A 20551-nucleotide genomic window follows, 5' to 3' on the forward strand; every position below is an offset into this window, starting at 1 on the left:
TTTTTTTTTTTCTGTAGTGCTGCAGTGAGTGTTCTTTTATCCTATGCCTCACCACCACACCTGGGAGCGAATCGACCCCGTGCTTAGCCTAGGGAGAGGGATGTGGGGGCATTAGGTAGATTCCACTTTACTCGCTGCAGACCAATGAATAATGACACATTCTTACGTTGTTACTGTGCACCCCAGTGAGACAAGCCAACCACTAACTAGCGCATTTCTGTGTGCATAATATGCGATGGAATCAAAAGGGGCCTCGTCATAGTGTATAGATTATTATGACAGGCCCCCTCACCGTATTGAGCGCCTTGTAAATTACCTCCTCCTGTGGTGAGTCATTGGTAAGGATGTGAAAAGGCAAAATAAAACAGCATCACGTTGCTTTGGTTAGAAAAGAAGCATTAATATGCCTGGATGGCTCACTAATAAGCTCTTTGGAGTCCACTTAGATATAGCGACAAATTATGCGAATATCCTCCTCGGGATAAAATCGGGGCGAGGCACTGAACTTAGCCAAAGTCCCTATACACATTTTACCAGGACAATTAACTGCCTATTTGTGTAGCATTTCATTATACATATTAGTGCAATTGACTTAATGAACGATTAACCCGAAATTATTTGATTGGAAACCACCATTATTCACATGGTCTCACCCATTATTTATTTGGCATAATGGACCGATAAAAGCATGTACACTTATTGCGAAATGCCTAACTTAGACATTTTGGGGCGCTAAATTTCTATAAATGAAATTTTTATGAGCCACAAATTCTAGTCGAAAAAGATCTTAAGCATACACTCCTCTTAGGTGCAGTAAACCAACATTTACATATTTACTGCACTTCACTAGAAGCCGTCAAAGGCCCCGTACTTTGAGGCACTGTCAGAACCTTTGCCACTTCTGCCATCACCACCACCAGCAGAAGTGGCTGAAGGTTTTGACAATGTGAAGGCATAGATAGACTGTGAGACAAAGATAGAAATCTTTGAAGCACGGATCAAATCTTGGAGGCAAAGATTGATGGCCTAAATAAGGAACCCACTTCCTACCATCGCTACATTTTAACTTTTTCTTTTTAATGCAGCAAACTTGATCAACCTTGGTGCAGTAATTGCAGAGAAATACGTTTCTTTGGTATTTCGATAGGAACTGCTGAGCGAAAGCTTCTTCTTAAGCTACACTTCATCTGATCAGGTTCTCACTCTGAGGTGTCACCTCTGCAGAGTAAGTGACTGATTAAGTACAATAATAATAGGTATGTTTATACTCAGGTACATCTGCTTTAGTACTGCAGATTGTTTAGGTATACAGACTCGCATGTGATTCTGGATGCATATTTTTTGTTGCCCTTGTTCTCACATTTCTAGTGCTCTGACAAAATCTTATTTTTCAGGCGGAGCAATCAAAAGTCAGGGGACCGCACAGCAGCATCAAACGCCCAGACAGCGTGGTCGCCCCCCTTTGCTTCAAAAAGACCAGCAGTGCATATATTTGACCAGGCATCCCAGTACTGGACAAGTGACTGCTCCCCCACTCCTTTGCCAACCCCAGCAGCCGTCGGACATTTCTAACAACCCTGCAACTGAGGTGCCCAAGGAGCTACTGCCAATTGATAAAAAAAGGAGGAGGCGCCATTATTGGGTTGCGAGGTCTCATCTTCTACGTGCCACCTCAAGGTATCACAGGCCAGCAAGACCTGTCATGACCCGTGAAAAAATTGTGTCAGAAGCCGCCAAGTATGTCAGCAAAGAATTTCTGGATGTCTTGCGTGCCAAACTTCGTCTTCCATCCTTGAAAAGGTATGGCAAAACTGGCATAAGTAATTTCAGCATTTTTATTTAATTTGGCTACAAGGCATTGTGTAATGTGGAAGTGAACAGCAGGACAGCAGAACTACCTGATAACCCTTGTGCAGACGACTTCTGTTAATTCGACGAATTGATTGACTTATCCGGGGGGTCAGATTAAAAAATATGAAAAAAAAATGCCAGGACACGTTGCTGATACATTTGGCATTAGTATCTGCTCGATTCTAACATGCCCTTAAATCAAATGCACATCCACTTTCTGTATGTCCAAAGTCGAAGACTAGCATAAAAGGGACAATAAAGCACTTAAAGTAGAAATTAAATGCACACCCGATTTTTTAGCAAGGAAAATGGGGAAGAGTCTGTGTGTTCCACCACTGCGGCCAGATCCGAAAGTCAGCATCGCCCCACATTTTTTTTTTTTTTTCATCTCAACTTCGCCGCAATACATTCATGTTATGCTGTAAAGCTTGTGTTATGCGGTAAAGCATACGAATGTCGCGAAGGCTGTTTTGGTTTCGTGTCTGATTGTACCGCGAAGACAATGTTTCGACCAATTTTCTCGAAAAATATACAGGCGCGCATTAGAATTGGGCAAATAACGTGATTAGACATTGGAGAGATTTGGTTACTGCTTGAAGATCTCCCTAGGGCAGGCTGAAAATAAGCATTTTTCGATGAGAGATGGCGTTTGTTTGACGAATTCAATTTCCTCAAGCTCCGCTGAAATAGACGCTGCCACTGAGGGGGTCACTACTGGGGTGATCATAGAGGTCGGGTGCATTTGTGCTGACTGGTCAAGTTCAAATTATCCAGTGAAGGCCAATTTTAGGATTAAAGTAATAAAAGTTTGGGCTCATAAAAATGCATGGGTGCTGGCCGGAACCTTTTGTCAGGATCAAATTAACCGAAGACGAATTTTTGGAGGTTTATTGTGTGTGTGTATATATATATGTGTAGCACTAAACAACTTCTGATGGTTTCAACATTTCACATTTGCACAAGCCTGCCAAGTAAATGCATTTTGTTAAGCTTTACTTTTATTGCACTAAACGGCACCCTGCCAGTTTTAGTACTTCAAATGAACAAGCGTGGTGTGTATAGTGCATGGTTATCAAACTTTGATGTATGGTTTGTAGTGTGGAGTGCACAAACTTTTACAAAGACGCACACTTGTTTGTTTGCTTTCTGAAAGTAACACTGAGCTTGCTGACGTCTGTGCTGTCTTTGGTGACATCAGTGCTGCTGCCATGACATCCGATTGGGATCAGCCCACCTCTGACCATAAAGAAGACCTCAGGAGGTGGTAAAACCTGCACATGCCCAGCAGTTGAGCTGTAGAGTTCTTGTTTAACAACAACAAAAATTACAAACATGCTTAGACCACACTCCTAATTACAGTGACAATGATTGCAACATAATTTGCTATCGAGAGCATCGGAATATAAGAAGTACCTCACTTACTCTAATGTAGGCAAATACTTTCCTTTAAAATATATGAAAGTTGGGAGCTGGCTTGGATCCGAAGATGTGGTTTGGTAGCAACTGCGAGGCACTGTTGACATCAGAAGGGTCAATCAATCAATCAATCAATCAACCAATCAATCAATCAATATTTATTTTCGACAAAACAAATACAAGATGGGTATAAGTACACATTCGGAGGTCCCGAAGTAACAACTGTCGGGGGGACCTCCTAACAAAACATGAAAAGGGGATAGTAGGATCGTGGCAAACAGTGAGTCATGTCATATATTATACAGTTTCTACATCGGAAATAAACGATAAGATAGAAAAAAAAATCTGTTAACAATATCACAGGTATATTCACAGAGTTAAAAAGAAGAAAAATAATTGAAATCTTAAAAATAACATGCAACAATTCAAACGAGGATAAATGGCACGTAAAGCTAACAACGAGGAGAAGTATCAATTAAGGCAAAATTTAGTAACTCGGTAATTGAAAAGTACATTGCGTAATGTTAAAGTGAACAACATACTAATTAATTCTAGGTTTGTTAAATTATGCTACGCATCAGATAAAGTGTTCATGAAATGCTCCTTCGTTCTACGCTTGAATGATAATAATGTAGATGTCTTCATGTCAGATGGTATAGAATTCCAAACAGAAATGCCTGAAAACGCGACGGTAAATTTCCCATAGTTAGTTCTTGCTTTTGGAAGAAGAAGATTGAGTTGAGCTGAAAATCTTGTGTTGTTATAATTGATGAGGCTAGAGCGACTAAAACCTGGAATATTAAACTCGGTATTTATAAGACGAAACATAAGTAGCGACAGCTTATGATTGAATAACATGCGTAAAGGTAAAACATTTAGGAAACGGAATATTGGAGCAGAGGGAGATGTATGCGATTGGAATGCAATTAATCGTAATGCCTGCTTTTGCAAAACTTCTAACTGATGAAGATGTGTGGTATATGTATTACCCCAAGATGACAGGCAGTATGAGAGATGACTGTGTATATACGCGTAATATAAAGACATGAGAATGGTTTGCTGGAAAAAAGAGCGAGTTTTTATTATGATGTGAATACCAAATGAGATTTTTTGAATAAGTGATTGAATATGGCACTGGAACTTTAGGTTTTCATCTAGTACTACACCAAGAAATTTAGTAGACGTGGATCTTGCAAATACATTATTATTTAGAGACACTACAATAGAGTCAATGTGCAAAGATTTTGAAGAATGGAATACCATAAATGTTGTCTTAGATGGGTTGATGGTTAGCTTGTTTTTTACACACCATGAATGAACATTCGTTAGGTCCGCGTTAAGTTTATCCTGCAATGCAAATAAATTTTTATCAGATGCGAAAATGGTGGTGTCATCAGCGTAAAGAAGGCAGTGCGCATGTGTTAATATTTCTGGCAAGTCATTAATGAATATGAGAAATAAAAGTGGCCCAAGTATTGATCCCTGAAGGACACCTGTATTTACAGTTTTTGATGAGGACAAGACACCATTAAATTCGACTATATATTGTCGGTCAATTAGGTAGTTGCGAATTTTTCGTAAAGGCGGTCCAGAAATGCCATATGATTCAAGTTTACTTAAAAGAATACGATGGTTGATTGTATCAAACACCTTGGTGAAATCAATAAAGAGAGCACCAACTAAGAGGCCTTGATCGATGGCTAATTTGACCCTCTCAGTAAATGTAATAAGCGCTAATTCAGTTGAAAAATTGTCACGAAAACCAAATTGATCAGGAGTTAAAAGATTAAATTTGGATAAGTATTTAGTTAAGCGATTATGTATAAGTTTTTCGATGACCTTACTAAAGGAAGACAAAATGCAGATAGGACGATAATTACTCGTGCACTTATGGTCACCTTCTTTAAATACTGGGATTATTTTACCTGTCTTGTACCACAAAGTAGAAAAATATTGCTACGGCACAGTATGTGCGATCACGAAAGGCGAGCAGTGTGAAGACGACGACGACGATTAGAAGCTAGCGCGGGCTGTTGCCTCTTGGCCAAGCGAAGCGTATTGCCTTGTAAATATACTTGTAAATAGCTTTTCGTTGGTGTCTTCCTACGTAACATATCTGGTGGAGGTGGACGTTCCCTGTACCTCGTCACGGAGCTTCGCAGTGGACGGTACGTCGAGCCTTCCTTCATGGCTCCCGGCGACGACAACCCGACTCCGCCGGCTCCGACACCTGCTGCCACTTCGACGACCTACATCACTCTCCCCGCTCCCCGTGATCCTGGCGTATTCTCAGGCAAAGATGGGGAAGACGTCGATGACTGGATCAGCCTGTATGAACACGTCAGCCGCAATAACCGGTGGGACCCTACTATTATGCTCGCCAACGTCGTCTTTTACCTCGGTGGCACACCTAGAGTTTGGTATCGCACGCACGAAGATGAGCTCACCAGTTGGGATTCACTTAAGACACAGCTTCGAGACTTGTTCGGCAACCCCTACGGTCACCAACTTGCCGCGCAGAAGGCGCTTTCCGGCCGTGTGCAGACGTCCACAGAGCCCTATGTCACGTACATTCAGGACGTCTTGGCTCTGTGCCGCAAAGTTGACACCCACATGACTGAGACAGACAAGGTTTCCCACATCCTGAAAGGCATTGCCGATGACGCCTTCAACTTGCTCGTTTGCAACAACGTAGCGACGGTGGATGCTGTTATAAAAGAGTGCCGCCGCCTGGAACTCGCCAAAAGCCGACGTATTGACCAGAAGTTTGCCCGTCTGCCCAACACCCCAGCGACATCTTCCTGTGCCGACACTCCTCGTCCCAACAACACTGGCGATGTTACCAAGATCGTCCGGTGTGAGATCGAGGCAGCCGGCTGCCTTAGACTCCAGTCCCACCAACACATCTGCAGTCACGGTCTACCTCATCCAGGCAGTTGTCCGCCAGGAGTTCGAAAACATGGGTCTTCACACCATCTGCTCGACCCATCGCCCTGATACCCGCCCGGCTTCTTCCATTCCGCCCCGTCCCGCGTCTTCCTACCCACCTCGTTTCCGCAACCCTTCTGAATGGCGCACTGCTGACGACAGGCCCATTTGTTTCTACTGCCATCGAATCGGGCACATTTCTCTGCACTGTCGCAGTCGCTGGAGTTCCCCGATCCGGTCTACTTATACTGCCTACTCTCGCTCCCCAGGTGGCCCTTCTCGTCCCTATGCCGCACGCTCCGATAATGCCGCCACTGATTCTCCTGCAACGACCCGCCCCTATTCTCGTTCGCCTTCGCCCCAACGACGACAATCTCGCTCTCCCCAGCCCCGTCGCTCCTATTCACAGACTCCTTTCGGACACCGCTCCCAGCCGGAAAACTAGACGATGCAGCGCGTCGAGGTGACGCTGCATTGCTCCCTACGCCGCCAAATCCTCTACTGACGTTGCCCACTCATCTGAACCTTCTTGATGTGCAAGTCGACGGTGTTTCAGTGTCTGCACTCATAGACACTGGGGCGCATTTGTCCGTGATGAGCGCTGACCTCTGTTGAGCCGATCGCTCAACAATCGTGCTATTCACAGTCATCGCCCACTGTCCCCACGACATCATCCTCGGCTTAGACTTCCTCTCCGCACATTCTGCTCTCATCGATTGTTCCGCCAGTACTCTCCGCCTTGACCTGCCTGTTCTGGATCCTGCTGAACCACACCCCAGTCGCCTCAGTTCCGCCGACTTCGTTCGCTTGCCACCTTCGGCACTGACCTACGTTGACCTCGTGTCCTCCCCTCCAGTCCCCGACGGTCACTACATCGCGGCTCCTATGCAAGACGTCCTCCTTACACACGGGTTCACAGTACCTCATACAGTTTTATCTATTACGGCGAATTGCGTCTGCCTGCCAGTGGTCAACTTTGGCTTGACGACACAAGTGCTGCCACGCGGGATGTCTCTGGCCCAGCTTTGCTCATTCGAGGATCACTCAGTAGCATCCATTGCAGTAGACGACACTTCATCCGATACTCCTCTACCATCGCAGTCGGCAAATTGTACCATCGCTGACTTACAGAAAATGATTGCCACCGACTTGCCGTCCGAGAACGCTCGTGAACTCTACCACGTTCTGTTTTCCTACCACGATATTTTTTACTTTAACGATCGTCCTTTGGCCCAAACTACAGCTGTCAAACATCGCATTAATACCGGCGATGCCCCTCCTATTCATCGCCGCCCGTATCGAGTGTCACCAGCTGAGCGTCAAGTTATTCACGCAGAAGTTCGCAAAATGCTTGCCAAGAACATCATTGAACCATCATATAGTCCATGGGCGTCACCTGTCGTACTGGTCAAAAAGAAGGATGGCTCATGGCGCTTTTGCGTGGATTATCGGCACCTTAATAGGGTTACCAAAAAGGACGTGTATCCCCTACCTCGGATTGATGACGCCCTTGACTGCCTCCACGGTGCTCGCTATTTCTCCTCTATTGACCTTCGCTCCGGCTACTGGCAGATTGCCGTGGACGATCTCGACCGCGAGAAGACTGCTTTTGTCACACCCGACGGTCTTTATCAATTTAAAGTGATGCCGTTCGGTCTATGTAACGCCCCTGCCACTTTTGAACGCATGATGGACTCCCTTCTTCACGGATTCAAATGGTCCACGTGCCTGTGCTACCTGGACGACGTTATCGTATTCTCCCCAACGTTCGCTACGCACCTGGAGCGCCTTTCAGCAGTCCTGGACGTTTTTCGTTGAGCCGGTCTGCAACTCAACGCATCCAAGTGCCAATTCGGCCGTCGCCAGATTACCGTCCTTGGACATCTCGTTGACGCGAACGGAGTGCAACCGGACCCAGGCAAGATCCATGCTGTTGAGCACTTCCCTGTTCCGAAGTGTGTCAAGGATGTGCGCAGCTTCATCGGCCTTTGTTCGTACTTCCGCCGTTTCGTGCGAAATTTCGCCGCCATAGCACGACCACTAACCGAGCTTTTGAAAAAAGACTCACCTTTCCAGTGGGGCGATAACGAGGCCTCTGCATTCTCACATCTAATCGACATTCTCACAACGCCTCCCGTTCTGGCCCATTTCGATCCTTCTGCGCCTACCGAAGTCCATACTGATGCCAGCGGTCACGGTATAGGCGCGGTCCTGGCACAACGCCAGCGTGGCCAAGACCGGGTTATCGCTTACGCCAGCAGGCTCCTCTCACCCGCGGAGCCCAACTATTCCATCACTGAGCGTGAGTGTCTGGCCCTAGTTTGGGCGGTTGCGAAATTCCGCCCATACTTATATGGCCGATCCTTTTCCGTTGTCACAGACCATCACGCGCTTTGCTGGTTATGCTCCCTGAAAGATCCTACAGGAAGACTTGGTCGCTGGGCCTTACGCCTCCAAGAATATTCGTATACTGTCACCTATAAATCTGGCCGACTACACAAGGACGCTGACTGCCTGTCTCGCTACCCGGTCGACGAGCCTGACGACGCCGACAGTAGTAGCGCCAACGGCATTTTCTCTCTGTCTGCCTTCGCTAACATCGCCGATGAGCAGTACCGCGACCTATCGCTGCGAGCACTTATCGAGCGTCTGCGCTCTACACCTACCGACGCATCCGTTCGCCGATATGTCCTCCAGGGCGGCATTCTGTATCGAAGGAACTTTCTCCCTGACGGCTCTGACCTTCTTCTTGTCGTGCCAAAACAGCTACGACAGACTGTGCTCTTTGAGATGCATGACGCCCCCACTGCAGGACATCTTGGGGTAACCCGCACGTACGACCGCGTCCGCCGTCGATTCTATTGGCCTGGTCTCGTTCGCTCCGTTCGACGCTACGTTGCTGCATGTGATCCCTGCCAGCGTCGGAAAACACCTCAGGTGCTATCTGCCGGTCATCTCCAGCCGATCACCGTCCCTGTGGAACCGTTCTTTCGTGTTGGATTAGACCTGCTCAGTCCCTTTCCCACGTCATCCTCTGGGAACAAATGGGTAGCCGTCGCGACTGATTACGCCACCCGATACGCTATCACTCGGGCTCTCCCTACCAGTTGCGCCGCTGACGTCGCGGACTTTCTCTTGCGTGACATTATCTTGCTTCATGGCGCCCCGCGACAGCTCCTTACTGACCGTGGTCGAAACTTTCTCTCGAAAGTTATCGCTGACATTGTGCGTTCCTGCTCCATTCAACACAAACTGACTACCTCATACCATCCTCAAACCAATGGCCTGACAGAGCGGTTAAACCGTACTCTTACCGATATGCTGGCCAAGTACGTTTCCAAGGACCACCACGACTGGGACATTGCCCTTCCTTACGTAACATTTGCGTACAATTCTTCCCGGCACGACACCGCTGGATTTTCTCCCTTTTATCTACTCTACGGTCGCGAACCTACCTTGCCCTTCGACACGGCACTTCCTCCTGCTGCGGTCTCAACAAGCGAGTATGCGCGCGATGCCATCGCCCTCGCCGACCATGCACGTCAGCTTGCCCGTGCTCGACTGACGGCCTCACAAACCACTCAGCAGTGCCAGTACAAAGCCCGCCATCGCGACGTACAGTTTTCGCCTGGTGCGCTCGTGCTCCTGTGGTCGCCCACTCGTCACGTCGGACTTTCTGAGAAGCTCCTTTCGTGCTACACAGGGCCCTACCGCGTGCTGCGCCAGGTGACGCCTGTGACTTACGAAATTGCTCCTGTGGGTTCAACCTCGTCCTCTCCTCTGGCATCTAGTGATGTCGTACACGTCAGTAGGCTCAAGGCCTACTACACTGCTTCCGAGTCCGATCTTTAGTCGCTCCGGGACGGCGCTTTTGCCGCCGGGGGTAGTGCTACGGCACAGTATGTGCGATCACGTAAGGCGAGCAGTGTGAAGACGACGACGACGATTAGAAGCTAGCGCGGGCTGTTGCCTCTTGGTCAAGCGAAGCGTATTGCCTTGTAAATATACTTGTAAATAGCTTTTCGTTGGTGTCTTCCTACGTAACAATATATTTGCTGATCTAATCAGGACTCGGAAGACAAGCAGGAATGTCTATAATGACGGTGATCATACAGGTGAAGGACATTGCAAACATTCTAGATGTCACCCGGAACAAGTTCAGATGCCTTTCTACATTGGCATGCCTTCGACATGTCTACTTTGCGTAGGTAGTGAACTGGGTTGCGGCTGCATGGGATAAAGTTTCGGCTCATGTGATATTGCAGGCATTCCAAAAGTGCGAAATCTCGACTATGTTTCATGCTCTTTTTACAGTAAAATGCTTCTTTTCATTATGCTTACATTCAGAGAAGGTCTTTTTTTTTTTACTTTCCAAATTTTGGCAGTCGGCCCAGTATCAAGCCCAGCCTAAATTCAAATATTTATGGTAGCTGTCAGTTCACTCATTTTTAAATGACATGTTACTGCTGCAAATATGAAACACAGAGAACATAAATGATGACACTGGTAATAACACTAGTGATCATTTTCATTCCTTTCTGTTTGTTCTTGTAGTGGTAAACGTGTTGTTCAGTTAAGTACCAACTGCAGCAAGAACAAGTTCTTCACTCATTTCACTCCATCTTACATCACCTGACGGGTGTTCTCAGAATCAGTCGCTAATTCAGGCAGGGCTTGAAAACTATAAAATGCATGCCAGTGAGTGGTTTAAGCAACAACCAGCAGCACCTCAAAAAAAAAAATGTAGGGCAGATCCTGTCAAAATGTAGACATGTGCAATTTCTTGGGAACACTCTGCTTCCTTACCGAAGATATTATTGTGCATTCTCTATTATTCCGCATTTTAATAATTTATTTGAAGCTTGAAAGTTACAAATGAAATGTCCTCAAATTCTCAAGTCACTGCTTTGATAAGAGAAAAAAGAAACTATAAAATGCGATACATTGTACATGTATGGCAATCTCTAGGTGCCTTCTTTCTCACACTGTTGTCCCCAGGAATGCATATTGTCTAGAGTGGTTTGAGGGTTTGAGTTTCAGGTTTGCCTGGGCAACTTCCCCTACACTGTGTGAGCAGATTGCTGCAGCTTGGCCACCACACCTGAGCTAGGTTCTGGCATTTTATTTCTTGTGCCATAGCTTGAAAGTGTGGCTTGACAAGGACAGAGTAGCACAACGTGTTCATCTCAGTGGAGTGAGACCGGCCCTTGAGATTGAATTCAGCAAAGAGGAGCTCATAAAGGCTCAACAGGGCGATGCTCACTGTCAAAACCTGGTTGTCAGTGTCGGCGAAGAGACAGACCCTGAGAGAGCACTCAGCAGGGCGCCTGTAAACCGCTGGCACGACGGTAGGCACAGACTGTAGGGCAGCTGGTACAGCTTCAGATGAGCCCCAGAGTTATGTGCTTGATGCTGACAGAGCTTTGTTGAAATATGTGCCAAGCAAGGAAGACCCTAACGAAAGCTTCGAAACGATCATCCTGTGCCAGCTCGGACGAGTGGCACAGCAGCACTACCATGACCCAGATGGCCACAGGGGCATGCCAAATACATACAAGGCCACCAGAGCCCTGCATTAGTTGTCGGTAACAATTGAACTGTGCAGATGCCTTAAATGTGCTTGTAATGCTATCATCTTCATCATCATCATCATCAGCCTGGTTACGCCCACTGCAGGGCAAAGGCCTCTCCCATACTTCTCCAACTACCCCGGTCATGTACTAATTGTGGCCATGTTGTCCCTGCAAACTTCTTAATCGCATCTGCTCACCTAACTTCCTGCCGCCCCCTGCTACGCTTCCCTTCCCTTGGAATCCAGTCCGTAACCCTTAATAACCATCGGTTATCTTCCCTCCTCATTACGTGTCCTGCCCATGCCCCCATTTCTTTTTCTTGATTTCAACTAAGATGCCATTAACTCGCGTTTGTTCCCTCACCCAATCTGCTTTTTTTTATTCCTTAACATTAGGTGTAATGTTGTCATGTGTGTTTAAATTTTCCTTGCTCCCTTTTTGGCATAGCCCTACTAGTACTACCAAACTTGACGGTAGTGAACCAGGGAAAAAATTTTGCAGAAACCATCAAAGATGATTGTCAAAGTAAGCAAGTACCTTATGCAGACCACAGAAATCAAATGGACACACTAGCAATACTGCTAAAGTATGCTGCTGACATCGCTAATGATGTTTGATGATGGAAGGGCAAATTATCATCGACATGTTTTGTACGTGGCATGATATAGTGACGGTGATGACAACAGCACAGCAACAACAATGTGACGATGATGGAGAGGATGTAATAATGATGGCATCATGACCAAGATGGCATGACGACAATGAAATCATGACAGTATGATGACAGCATGACAACAATGGCGTTACAACAGCTGTGCACTTTCCCTTTCTTTTCTGCTCATTCACTTCACTGAGGCCAGATGCTTCTTCAGCCATTGGCTCAAGATAATCCAAAATGCATGCACTATGCAAGCCGATCAAAGCAAAGCTGTGGTGAATCAGCAATACGAAGTACAGTGGACTCTTTTTAAACGGAACCTCAAGGGACCAGTGAAATTGGTTCTGTTTATCAGGAGTTCTATTTACCGAGAGACAAAGCTAAATACAATTTCCAGCCATGAGGATGGTGTTCTGTTAACCCTTTGAGGGTCAATGACTTAAATATACAGCACCGCGAACAAGTCCAAAAATAGTCGATGCCATATATTTACGGCGTCGTCTGTACGTTTAAATAGCGCGCCAATTTCCTAACTTTTTCTTTTCTGTCATGTGCTAAGACTATGTGGGAATACAGGGAATTTTTTTCGCATGCCTCCCTCTCTCGGTTTTGGTTGCATGGTTTGTTTTAGATCTACTTTGCTCCCGCGTGCCTATATACTACCGCTCGCGCATTGGCGCGCGTGCGGGTGGCGGTTTGGGTTTTGTTCCGCGGGCGGTTTCGGCTTCTTTCACTAGCAAAACCGATGGCTATCTCATTACTAATCATTCAAAGGGCTACCGCTTATTTGTCGCTCGTTTAGTGCTGACAAGGGTTTGAAGGTTTGAAGGTTTATTTCCGCAACTGGTGTTGCGAGGACAGCCAGGGAAAAAGCTGTATAGACAGTTTGAGAGGTCCTGGCTTCCTCTTACAGTGCAGCATTGACGGCGGCGGAGTACAACAACAAACAAAACGTGAGGAGAAAAACAAAAAAACAAAAAAAAAGACGTACGTTCGGTACAGAGAATGAGACATGCACGTTCAGTACGCAGTACATTGTACTTGTACAGTACAAAACTACACGAACATTTGGGGCAATTCTTTCAGAGAAATATTAGATAAATCAATATTCTCGTAGCAGTACAAATGGTTCAGAAGTGTCGGTAAGGTATGCTGCAACATTTGTTTGCCATAGTTTGTGCGGCATTTCTTAACATTCCAAGGTTCTGCTGTGCGGGTGAGCATAGGGAGGATGCCACCGTGCATGAGTTTCCGTTGCTTTATTTTTTTGACACTCGCTAAAACTAATTGCCTCTGGTTAGCGATAAGATGAAGATTAGCAGAAGTTCATCACACATTTCGCTTTTTTGATGGGCACACAACCACACAATTTTCTTGAGTGTGCGCACCTACGCAGTTTGATTATGCTATGGACGTAAATATTAGTGTAAGAGCAGGAACAGGTGAAAGTTGCGAAATATTGTCGTGTGCGCATTTTCAAAGCCTTGAACTATGTGTATAACAATGCATAAAATTTTTAATTCTTATACGTTTATTTCCTTTTTTATTGTTGTTATTCATGAATGAAGAGTACATATATACCAATGCAAATTATCTTTTTCTCACTTTACGGTCACCCTAGAAAAATTACGGTACAGTTTTTCCAAAATAAGTCCCTAGGAAGAATTGGAATCTGCAATAAAAAAATCAACCCTGGGTGCTCACATATGGCAAAAAAAATCGACCCTCAAAGGGTTAAGAAACAGTTCCGTTTAAGTGATTTTCGTTTATCAAGATCCCACTGGACTAGCACATCTCAATAAGAGATGCACAGCGGACTTGAGCGATAAAGATGCCTCGCAACCATCAGCTCAGGTGGCGAAAAACCATGACACAGCTCCACCGCTGAGCACAGTATCTCAACATTCAGGCGCCACAAAGATGTCATGATAGAGCAGGTGCGGCTCAAAGAGCTATAGTACCACAACTCAGTTGTGCAAGGGAGCGTGCCCTCGGCAGAAAAACTCTAATGATGAAAACATAAAATATAGCCAAGGAATGCTGTTCACTTTAACTCCCCATTAACCTGCCAAGCTTTCCTGTATATATCTATCTTATATCTGTGTATACCTTTAATATATGTTGAATTCTCACTTATATATCTGCTTGAAGGGTCAAGAAGAAGCAAGCAAGTTGTTCTGGCAATCCATCCACGGATGAGGGACAAGGTGAATGCAAGCAGGTATGAATCTTCAGGCACGTGTTTGTCTGCATAATTCATTGCTCGCTTGAACAGGATGTCAAAAATGTCCTGTTCTTTTCTCACTGCACTCAGCCACCAACAGGGGCAGCCATGCAGTCAAAGAAATTGCAACTGCTACACCACAACACTATGACAGCATGTGAGGTGAGCATGTGCTCTTAAGTGTACATGTGTAGATTTATTTGATCCATTAGCATGATATGTAGTGTCCAAGCAGCATGGTCAAATGAGGACTCCCAAGCCAAGCTAGGGCCATTTTTACCACAGCTGAAGTCATTCCCAAGATTATGTGGATTCAACCTTATATAGCATTGTTATAGGATCTTTCTGTCTTTTTTTACTTATTGTGATTGCAAATTGGGCAAGTCGGTAAGAATTCATGTTGCAACAGCACGACTTACAACAGGAAGGAACGAAGAGAACATAGCACACATGCTTGTTACCTATGCTAACTTTATTGAATGCCTTACAGCAGCTTATATGTGCCACAATGTCGATCCTGCAACCAGAACTAAAAGTTGCAATCTGATGGCATGGAATATCGAAATTCATGCAGTGTCATCCACCTTCCAAATAAGCCATTTCCTGATTAGAAAAAGCACTTCTTCTAAAAGCGTTAACTGTTTCACAAGTTACCCTTTTCCTGCATTTGTAAGTGATTGTCTCTTCCAAAATGTGCCCACAATTGCGACAATGTATAGGGAAAAGTGTGCGTGCACACCCTCTTAATGATCTGTTATGTTTGCTTATCCTTGGGTTTCACACAGTTTGGTCTCGGGTTGTGGGTGCTTTCTAATTTCAGAAGACACAAAGATCACTTACAAACTCGGGAAAAGAGTACTGTATTCTTGCGCGTATAACCAGGACCAATAATTTGAAAAATTATACAGCAAAGTCAGGGTGCAGGTTATACGCAAATTCTGCCTTGAGGTGTGACTTCACGGCAGTGTGCACGCTCATGCCGTGAAGCCACACCTCAAGGCAGAGTTCTCTGCCATCTAAAGCTTTATTTCCTAGGGTACCCCACTTCCTGTCCTCTCTCTCATGGTCGCCCATTCTCCTTCTTTTCTTCGGATCGCCATTTTGCATTTTCACTGTGTGAGCAGTTGGCGAATAATGCATGCGGTGCTGACGAACAAGAATTCGGATCACAGGAGCTGCGCTCAATGGCAGTCTTTTACAGCATAACAAAACACTATCAGCGTAACTGAAGAGGCAGGGAATAGAGCCACTTGCCAAAGACATGGCATGGAAGAGTCATGCTTCCATGAGGCTGCTTTTGTAATGATTTTAGTGTTGTTGTGTTCAGTTATTTCTGCAAGTTTTGTGCACGTTGTTTTTTTTTCTTATCAAGATGTTGCAAATGAAAATGCGAGCCATATGAGGATGCTAGTTGTATACGGAAAAGTATGGTAACTTGCAAAATAGCCAAGGCGCTTAGAATAATAAAATGTGACAACCTGTGTGCTAGCCACTCTTTTATTACTTTATGCCATCACAAAGCGGCCCATTTAGAATGTATATGATGATGCATAAATTTTGGTTTTGATTGTGTGCCTTGAGATTGCAGTTATTTACTGTTTGAAGTAATCTCGCATTACAAACTGTGTATGCACATGTGCATGTTGCAGGAGTAATGTATTATGAGCTGCTGTGTTTCATCTAATAAGTTAGTTCATTCTTGTTTCATTCTTGCGAGGCTATAAGCCTCTTAGGGCAGCAACTGTCCCCCAGATAGCTCCAATGCAAGTCTAGCTACCCCATCTTCAACTCTGGTCTTTTGCCAATGTCAGCATCAGTGTCACATTTATTTTCTCTTGGTGTATTTCCTCTTCCAGGATACACTTTAACTATAAGAGCAGTTCTGCTTCTTCATGCATAGTCTTCTGTTTGCCATGCAAATCTCTGTTCACCATCAGCTTCACCATTGGCTGGCTTCCCACAAAGCAACACAAATATATGTCTACCAGAAACCTCCCCATTAGCTTTTCTTGCTTCCGTCAATTAAATCGAGCATGTTGCCAAACACTCCTGCTTTAGCAATCATTTCACTGTCTGTAGCTTCTTCCATCCCACAAATACTTTGTTCTGAGTGGCATTGTTAGTTGCACAGCTCTGACTTCATGATCCTGACTCAGTCTTCAATCACATAGAATGTAGACTTTTGATTCAAAGCAACTTTTTAAATTCATTTAGAACAATCAGTAATTGTCTATTGAAAACACTGACTGACAGATTATGGAACGATTGTTGTCGCTTTGCTCCACAAAAGAAATTCAAATAAATTTTGTAATTTCTCAAAACCTGTTATAATACCGGGTGCACAGGTATTTGAATATGTAATGATGACTTCATGAACAACTTCAATATTTCAGACAAGGATCAAAATATTAGTTTGAACATTTTAGCACTGTCATTTACCGCTGTTCTCGACCACTGTTTTCTAAGGCTCTTGAATAAAACTAGCTTTGTCTTCAATTATTGTTTGAATAGTGCTTCAATAACTGCTGCGGGCTGGGATCGCATATTGTGTGTAATGTTGGTGAGTGCTTTCACTGTAGGAACATTTAGTGAGTTTTTAACATTGTGTTCTCAGTGACACTGCCAACACCTAGCAGCGTAGCAAGTTCATATTGGGATAGGAACACCTCAAAGCGAATGGGGATGCTAAACAAGACACGAGTGTCCCATTGTAAAATGCTTCATCAGAGTTGTTTGCTCATCCTCATGTCATGTGGGAAAGCTTGTATTGGCCAGAAAAAACTATGCGTTAATGACTGTCTCGGGGAGCATGCTCAAAAAAAGTAAAGAACATAAAGTACGCACATTTGGTTGCGCACATTACTGCATGTGGTTGGGAACCACGACTTCAGTAGACAGGTTCTAAGTAGCAGCAAAAGCTGTATGTCTCAGTTAACCTTGGAGGCATTTTTTATCAAAGAATGCCTTTATCTGTATCTGCGAAGCTTCCATGACTGATGACCAGAGCAGGGAAATAACGACATGCAGCACTCTTGTTCCCGAGTATGCAGGTAACAAAGAGTTGCCAGCACAATCCATGTTTCATGTTTCAAAGCGGTTGTTTTTCTCGTTATCGGCATGCTGGGAAACAAGAGTGCCACATTCCGCGATTCCTCTACCCAGGCCATCATTTGCTTGTGCTAATCTTTTTACGATGCAAATGTACATATATCGGTGAGTGGCTTATGAATAAACAGTTGGTAGTAGTGTTCGTCCATGCCTGTTTTACTGTTTTTCTTTCTTTTATTGTGTCCATCTATTACTTTTTTTTAATTAAACCACATTACTTATATAATTATGTCAAGCATCAAGGACATTACTGTCTTTTCTTGCCCCTTTCAGGTTGGAACGTTGGTTATACTTGATTCCAGGTCTCTGGTTGAGCCGCATGTTTTTACCAGCGCAACAGATGGTACAACTGCATCAGTGCAAATTTCTTGTAGACCAGTTACAGTGCACTCATCGCAAACTGAAGCTGAGATTTCATGCCATGTTTCTGGTCAGAACACCACACACTGAATATTGCTTGAGTGCAAGTTATTAAGTTATGCCAAATATCTACTTCTGCCATTCAGATCACAGCAATTGCATTGAGGTTTTAAAAGTTGTTGGTTTCGAATGAGTGTTTACAAGTATGCACCACTGAGCTTCATTTGCTTGCTCACATTGTCTTTGCTGACTGTGTTGGAGCTGCATTCTCAGGGGTGGGCCTGCCCAAAGTAATTTCGGAGCAATTTTTGGAGCTAGTATGGTTCCATTTTGTAGCAATTTGGAGCAGATAAAATTTAATTTTGAAGCTGTTTGGAGGAGGCAAATATGAATTTTGGTGTAATAATTGAATGGTGGCATATGGCAGCGCACTTCGAAAACATGATAAAACACAGTAGTAAAAGTAGTTGAAAAAAGTAGTAGAAGCGCACTTTGTAGCTATAACGTTCTAGAATATGGAAGAGTGGGTCGAGCGGTAAAACGGCATATGCTTACCTGTGAAGCCAAAAACATTCGTGGAACTGTGATGAAACTGTATACTCTATTCTTGCACCAGCACTTACGATAATAGCAGAAAATGTTCTCAAATTATGCGGTCCGGTATGTGGTATGCGTTCTGGACTCGTACGAGTATTATGCGGTATGAGTAGACGTCGTAACATAATTTCTGGGTTACTATACGTCACTTGCCGACCCAGAGAGCCGCAATCGTCCCTGGGCTGGTATAGCGTAAAACTGTTCCAATCTGTTCGTATTCCAAATCCGCCATTATTTCCTGATAGGTCAAAATGGCTCAGGCCTCAGACATATCGGCATAGGAATAGATTGGAATAGCGTTACGTTATACTGGCCCTGGGGACAGAGACACTTGCCCGCTGAACGCGCTGCAGTGCGCACCTCCATATTATCTAGTTCACTCGCAGTGCCCTCAGCATACTTTTTATTTTGCAACCATTTTGCAACCGCTCCGCCTACTCAACAATATTGTAGCACACTCTAAATACAGCAGCCCTGGCCGTTCCGACAGCAGCTACAATAGCCAGAAGCAGCCCTGCACGCAACAACCACTTGCTGCAAGCACCAAATAGTCCAGTATTGTAAGCACAAAAGTTACAAGAAACTGTGCAGTAGGCGCCCTTGCGCAGTCAGCCAAATGTGAACAGCTGCAACTCTTTTTTGGTGAACGAATCCACTCATTGTTTGTGGCCAATTGCCGGATAAGACATGTCGAAGCCGTTCTGGCACAGCTTGGTGCAATTTCAGTCAGTTTTCTATGTTTAGCGCAGTTTGGTGCAGGAATTTGCGTTTGTACAAAAATGGTGCAGGAGACCCAACCCTGCATTCTATGTCGCATCCATCTCGGTGGAATTCATTGATTTGTAAAATAGAATGATGCTGTTACTGGAATCATTCAGGAAGCAGCATTATGAAATTTCATCTTCATGCCAGCTACATTAATTAAATGTCACTTCAAAGTGCTTGTCCTGGTATGGTTTTCCAAAGCACAGCCATCACTTTCATAAGTGCCATTGAATAATGCGCTGAATAATACGATGTGCAAGCACTGCATATGCCGTATACGTTGTGAATATGATACACTGAAGCACATTTCGTAAGTATATATAATATGGTGAAACAAAATATGGGAGTAAATGAACACTGAAATATATACAGTTCGACGTATTCAAATAAAAAGTGAGATTGATTTAAACTTGTGATTTTATGTCAGCCAGGGTATAGCATCATACATTTCATTTGCACAGATGTGACCATCTTCGCTTTGCCGAATGCCTTTTGTCCATTTGAAGCATTGCGTATTTCTCTTTCCAGCACCAGAGCCATTTACTGTGAGAAGAAAATAATAATATACGGTGTATCACCAACAGAACTGCTTACCAGCTATAGGCAATGTCAAAAAACAAAACTTGATGTTTTGGGACCTGCATGAATCACTTGTTCGTCAATGGTGCCTTTGTACCCTTGATCAGTTCTGGTTCAAGTCTGAGTTAATACAACTAGCGCTACAATACAGTTTCCTTGTTGTCAAAGGGTGCCGTTGAATAAAGCATCTGCACAATTTCCGAAACTTCGTTTTGTCTTTTCATATTGGTTAGTGACATGTTCTATTGTAGATTATTTTACCTAATCAAGTGGTGTTTTGTCAAAAATCTGAATACGACACTAATGTATCTTATGCGCTATGAGCACTTCCCTCCCCAAGTTCTTTGTTTCTAGTTTTCCATATCAAGAAACACCCACTGAAATGTTTGCTTCTGCAAGAGTATATAGACCCGAAGAGCTGTGGGGACCACTCGAAGGATTCAAAATTTCGAAGGGTTTCACACTACAACAATGGATTCCGGAAGCGAGTTC

The 20551-nt window shown here is 44.5% G+C and overlaps 1 protein-coding gene across 5 annotated transcripts in view; it reads left to right on the forward strand.

Annotated features, from left to right (window-relative positions):
- LOC142585246 (uncharacterized) overlaps nt 1-20264 on the forward strand; it is a 45746-nt gene extending 25482 nt beyond the window's left edge. For 3 of the 5 annotated variants that reach the window (XM_075695843.1, XM_075695842.1, XM_075695847.1), the window contains exons 7-11: nt 1395-1800; nt 14578-14647; nt 14741-14812; nt 18032-18188; nt 20009-20264. In XM_075695843.1, the coding sequence (XP_075551958.1) occupies nt 1395-1800; nt 14578-14647; nt 14741-14812; nt 18032-18188; nt 20009-20040 (737 nt within the window). In that variant the 3' untranslated portion in view covers nt 20041-20264. The remainder of the gene's footprint in view (nt 1-1394; nt 1801-14577; nt 14648-14740; nt 14813-18031; nt 18189-20008) is intronic. The other 2 variants (XM_075695844.1, XM_075695845.1) reach the window with 2 other exon arrangements.
- The last annotated feature ends 287 nt before the right edge of the window (nt 20265-20551 follow it).

Source organism: Dermacentor variabilis, chromosome 6 (assembly GCF_050947875.1).
Source record: "Dermacentor variabilis isolate Ectoservices chromosome 6, ASM5094787v1, whole genome shotgun sequence".
In the NCBI taxonomy this organism is placed as follows: Eukaryota; Metazoa; Arthropoda; class Arachnida; order Ixodida; family Ixodidae; genus Dermacentor; species Dermacentor variabilis.